Source organism: Microtus ochrogaster, chromosome 17, assembly GCF_000317375.1.
Source record: "Microtus ochrogaster isolate Prairie Vole_2 chromosome 17, MicOch1.0, whole genome shotgun sequence".
In the NCBI taxonomy this organism is placed as follows: Eukaryota; Metazoa; Chordata; class Mammalia; order Rodentia; family Cricetidae; genus Microtus; species Microtus ochrogaster.
In genome coordinates, this window is record NC_022019.1 from 12,066,390 (window position 1) to 12,072,104 (window position 5,715).

At 47.7% G+C, this 5,715-nt stretch overlaps 1 protein-coding gene across 1 annotated transcript in view; it reads right to left on the reverse strand.

Annotated features, from left to right (window-relative positions):
* Positions 1-5,715, reverse strand: part of Trim35 (tripartite motif containing 35) — a 14,727-nt gene that overhangs the window by 5,252 nt on the left and 3,760 nt on the right. The window contains exons 2-3 of the mRNA XM_005355489.1: positions 5,153-5,248; positions 2,243-2,473 (exon numbers count right to left, since the gene is read on the reverse strand). Coding sequence (XP_005355546.1) covers positions 2,243-2,473; positions 5,153-5,248 — 327 coding nt within the window. The remainder of the gene's footprint in view (positions 1-2,242; positions 2,474-5,152; positions 5,249-5,715) is intronic.

Sequence of the window (5,715 nt, forward strand, 5' to 3'; positions counted from 1 at the left end):
GTCAGCTGGCAGACTGTCTTTTAGCCAATGGTGAGGGTACAACCGAAAAGCTGCACAGCAACAGGAAGAGGCCATGCCTCTGCCATGTAGCAGATTAAAAAAAAACAAGTCTAAGACTTAAAAACAAGACTTAAAATAAGTCTAAGATTTAAATACAGAGCTAAGACTGAGAAAAGACTTACACTGGAGCATAGAAGAACCGCTCACAGCTATACAGTGAAAAGACAACCTGACAGGAACTGCACAGCAGGGCATGGTGACACACACCTGTAGTCCAACCACTCAGGAGGAAGAAGTGGGTGGATCTCTTAAGTCTGAGGCCAGCCTGGTTTACAGGGTGAATTTCAGAATAGTCAGGGCTACATAGAGAAACTCTGCCCTCTCCCTACCCACTCCCACAAAAAAACAAAACAAAACAAAAAAAAAACTGTATAGAGAAATTAGACATCTTATCAAAGAGCTGCCAACGATCCAGAGGCACCTGACATGAATGAAGAGATGCCCACCGGAAGCACAGTGAGACAGCGCCCCACTCATAAGAAGGCTATGGAATGGGAAAAGTGGCTGAGAGGTATAGAATCTTGACTCTCATACTCGGCTGATAGGAGCAGAAAACAGCACGGCTGCTTTGGAAAACTGCCTAGCAGCCCTTTCATGGGCAAAGCAGAATCATCAGATAACCCAGAAATCTGTTCTCGGGTACAGAACCAGAAATAAATACATGTCCACACTAAAACAGCACATACGTGTTTGGAGTCCCACTCCCCATAAAAGCAAAAGAAACAAGTTACATAAGGATCAGTGGATAAATAACAAAATTATTTTATGAATTACATTACATTACGAATAGTGTAAAACACAACATACAAGGGAAATTTGTTCAGCAGAAGGAAAAGGGTAAGTAAGGAACACAGCTTTTGGAAACCATAGAGCGGTGTTTTCTTTCCCAGGAGGAACCTGGGTACAGGACAACCTGTTCAAGACTTCAACGTGAGGCCACTGTCTGAACATGGAAATGCTCTTGTCCCTTCTCACACCATTGCGAGACTCTCCAGAGACCTCACTGTGCCTGAAGCACAGAGACCACCTTCCCACTGGATCTGATTTATTATAAAGTAGCTTTCAAGCCACAGAAACTTCTCTGCACGGAAGGACAAAAATCAATAAAAGGATGAAAGAAAATGAAAAACAAAATTGAGACGGGGTTTCTTTGTGTATCTTTAGAGCCTGTCCTGGAACCCGCTCTGTAGATCAGGTTGGTCTTGAACTCACAGAGATTTGCCTGCCTCTGCCTTCTGAGTGCTGGGATTTAAGGTGTGCACCACCACACCCAGCGAAAAGGAAGAACAGAATTCCTTTTTTGTGTCTGTGTGCAGGCTCAGGTACTCCCGCACATGTGCTTCAGTTAAGAGCACCTGTCCTGCACAGAGCCCAGGCTTTCCAGCCACCAATTCAAAGGGAGGAAAGGAGGTAGGGGAAGAAGGAGAGAGAGAAAGGGGAGATGAGAGAGAAAATACTAAGATAAAAAATCGGGGCCAACTAAACGGCTCAGCAGGTTATAGTTGCTGTCTGGGACCCACAGTAAAAGACTGACTACCATAAGCTGCTCTGACTTCCACACAGGCCCTTTGCAATGCATACCCACTGTGGTGGTTTGAATGAAAATGTTCCCCATAGACTCACTGGGAGTGGCACTATCAGGGGTGTGGCCTTACTGGGCTTTGAGGTTTCAGTAGCTCAAGCCAGACCCAGGGGCTCACTTCCTCTCTTCCCGCTGCTTGGTGATCCAGATGTAGAATTCTCAGCTACTTCTCCAGCACCATGTCCTCTGCCATGCTGCCTGCCACAATGACAATGGACTAGACCTCTGAACTGTAAGCCAGCCCCAATTAAATGTTCTCCTTTATAAGAGTTGCCATGGTCATGGTGTCTCTTCACAGCTATAGAAACCCTAAGACACCTACCTACAACAAATAAAAATGTAATTATATTTTTTTTTAAATTTTTAATTATTGCACAATTTAAAAAGACTATTTCATCTGGGATGGGGAAAGAGAAAAGTTAGTAGGAAATGATGGCAGGGGTAAGAGGATAATTCAAAGCTGCCAAGCCACTGCTCTGGCGCAAGCCACGCAAATGAGGTCCTCGCAGCACCACAGGAAGCCTGCTGAATGGACTGGGGATCTTTAGCTGCTGGCCCCGACCCTGCTCCCACAGTCGGATCCGATCCTGAGCATCTCACCATGAGGAAAGTCATGTCATCCTCTTTCATCTCCATCTGCAGCCGTTCAATCTCACGAGCCAGGGCCTCGGTCTGTTCTGCCAGCTGTTTCATCCTCTCCTCAGCCAGCAAGTGCTTCTTTCTGCTCTCTTCTTTCATGGCATCCAAAGTGGCCTGTTCCTCCACCCTCAGGAAATCTCGGAGCTTGTCAAACTCATCCCGGATGCGGCTTTCCAGCCAAGTCGTCTGCACCTGCACCAGAGCAGGAAGAAGCCCACAAGGTCAGGAGTCAGGTTTGGGATGCCACTAGCTGGTGACTACTTTCAGCAAAGCAACTCAAAGGCTCTAGATGTGACATGAGGAACCTCTAAAGATAAAGATCAGGGTACCTCTATTGGTCCAGACGGTTTGGTATGGTTGTGGCAAGTATTTTATTATTGTTGTTGTTGTTATACATATATTTGTTTTTCAAGACAGGATTTCTCTGTGTAGCAGTCCTGGCTGACAACTCACTCTGTAGGCAGACCAGGCTGGCCTCGAACTCATAGAGATCTGCCTGCCTCTGCCTCCCAAGTGCTGGGATTAAAGGTGTTTGCCACCACCACACAGCTGCAAGTATTTATTTTAATGACACCCACATTCCAAGCCACAACCACGAAAGCAGTGAGGACAAAACTATGCAGAGCCTCAGAGGAAAGGCAAAGAAATACCTGTCTGTGCACGAAGAAAATCACCACTGAGCACATGAAACCCCGAAGGCTCACAGAGAGAATAGGACAGAGTGTGCAAACACAACTTTCACTGCACAGACCAGGAGACTATCCTTGAACTTACCGACATCCACCTGCCTCTGCCTCCTCAGTACTGGGACTAAAAATTTCATCTGAGGAACTGCCTAGATCAGATGGCTTTGTGGGCACATCTGTGGGGGACTCTGGGTTGTTAATAATGTAGGAAAACCCAGGTTATTATGAAAAGTACGCTCCCTCAGCAGGTAGTCCCGAAGTCTGGAAGAAAGCTAGCTCAAAGCTGGTCTGTCCGCCAGCAAGCGAACAACATCCTCATGGTTCCTGCTGTACTTCTTGGATGTGGTGCAAGTTCCTTGGTCAGAGGTAGTGTGCTACAGGATAGGCTTGGCCAGGTCCTTGCTCCGATGTCCTTTAATGATAGACTGGGACCTACAGACCGAAACAAACTCTTTCCTGCCATAAACTGTTTGTGGTCATGGAGCTTGTCAGGGCAACAAAACCCCGAGCTAGAACATGCAGTAAAATCAGTAACTAGATGAAATTCATATATGTAATGCCAGGGTGATTATCAGAAAAATAATTCAGACCACATGCTCTAGCTACAGCAGGCTGTCCTCTAATGCAGGGACCCACACTACGGCTCTGAGATGATAATGACAAAATGACTTGCTGAAAAATGAAAATAACAGAAATCCAGTTCACTGAAGATATGATCAACACAATCCACCCTCATTTCCTAGGAAGAATAAATAACCGGAAAGGAGCTTTAATCCCAGCACTCGGGAGGCGGAGGCAGGCTGATCTCTGTGAGTTCAAGGCCAGCCAGACTACATAGCATGACCCTGCCTCAAAAAGACCAATACCTAAACACCTGGAAAAGTGTCTTCCAGCAGCTGCAACAGGTTCCACTTTTGGACTGGACTTCCAGTTCAGGTCACCCAGGACCCTGACATCTGTTACGGCTGTGCTTGGTTCAGGACGCTCAGGGCCTGACATCCTGTAATGGCTGCACTTGGTTGTCAACTTGACTGCAGCTGGAATTATCTGGAATCCAGAAATGGGGGGCACGTTCCATTTCTCTAGAGAACCCTGACTGATACACAGATGACAAGTTGATTTCCAAAGACTCAAGTCAGCTTGTTGGTTTGTGAGCCATCACGAAAGGCTTCTCTCCATTGCTGCTTCCATGAGTCGTTCTGAATGCTTAAAGAGAAACTGCCCGAGGCTGACTTCTCCTGCTTGGTAGGGTGAAGGGACTTCCTGGACACTCAGGGTTGGGCTGGTTCTACGACACAGCCTGCTCCTGCAATCCTTGTCCTGTCAGCCCGCGAAATGTTCCTAACGGTCTATCTAGCTCTAGCCTGTCACCTGCGGTCGCCTTCCTAACTCTCTGGACCCTCCAGTACGTGTGCACCCAAGGTCAAGGCCTCACTGTGCCTTGCTATGGCGTTTACACCAGCCAAAAGCTTATGCCTAGAACATTCTGATACTAGAAATAATTAATGTGCTTGCATTCCTTACATTCTGACAGGAGCAGATAAAAAGTAAAATAGAAAAGTAAATTGCAGGTTGAGTGTCCAGGGAGACATGCGGCAGAGTAAAGAGGTATGGCAATCTTGGGAACTGTGTTCAAGGAGCACCTCCAGAAGGAATATGCAAACTGAGACTTTAGTGTGCGGGCCTGATGAAACTGGGACCAGTAAAGGAACAGAGATGGTCACCAGATGGGCAGATATAGGGCAAGAAAGTCTTGAAGCTACTAGAATCAGTGGATGGTGTAGTATAAGCATGCCATGGCTGATATGGTTTACCAAAGAATGCTCACTCAGGTGCCTGGACACTGACTGCAGGGGAGTTGAGGCAGGTGGGAAGGCCAGCTGTGGGGTGGGGAGTTTGACAGCCACAGATCATTCTGGAAGGAGAACTTGGAGGTATCGTATGCTCTCTAAGGAGCCCTAGGTCACCACTGGTTTGTCCATGAGCTGGTGATGTGTGACACCACAGATCACGGTGCAGATGATGAAGGTGTCTTCTGGATGCACTCCTGTGGCTGCTTGCCTGACCATGCCCTTCATCAGTGTCAGAGGGGCCCCACTGGCATCCAAGGGCATGGCCAAAGCCAGGGACTCATCTTTCTGCACCTCTCAATTCTCCCAAACTTCCCACCCGCCCCAGCACTTACCTCATTGTGTTTGGCGATGGCCTCATAGGTACGCCTCAGGGACCAAAAGGCCTTGGCTTTCTCTCGAAGCACATGCTCCATGTTCTTACACTTGGCCTAACATGGGGAACAGAGAGACAAGTTAGCACTAGAAGTCAGGCCGGGGAACTAGCACAGCTGGAATCACACTGTGGAGTCCAACCATAAGCTCTGGTTGGTCGGCTATGACGTGTTCTAAATCTTGTCAGCCCTTCCATCAGGTCCCACTGTGTTAGGGCAAAGTCCCAGCTCATTAGCAACCCCGTCAGTGTCTTCAGAATGGATCTGCTTGGCAGCAGTAATAAAAACACCAACACACACGGCCTTCATTACTCCTACAGAGCTTGGGACACAAACTTAACAGAACAACCAAAGAGAAGAATTCTCCCTTTGGCTCAGTTTCAGAAGTGTTGGTTCAATCCATCACACGGTTGGGGGGGGAGGTGGAGCAGAGGTGGCCAAGAAGCAGAGAAAGGGATACAAGATATAGTCCCAAGGACACCCCCTGACAAACTGCCTTCCTCCACCTAGGCCCCAAGGACACC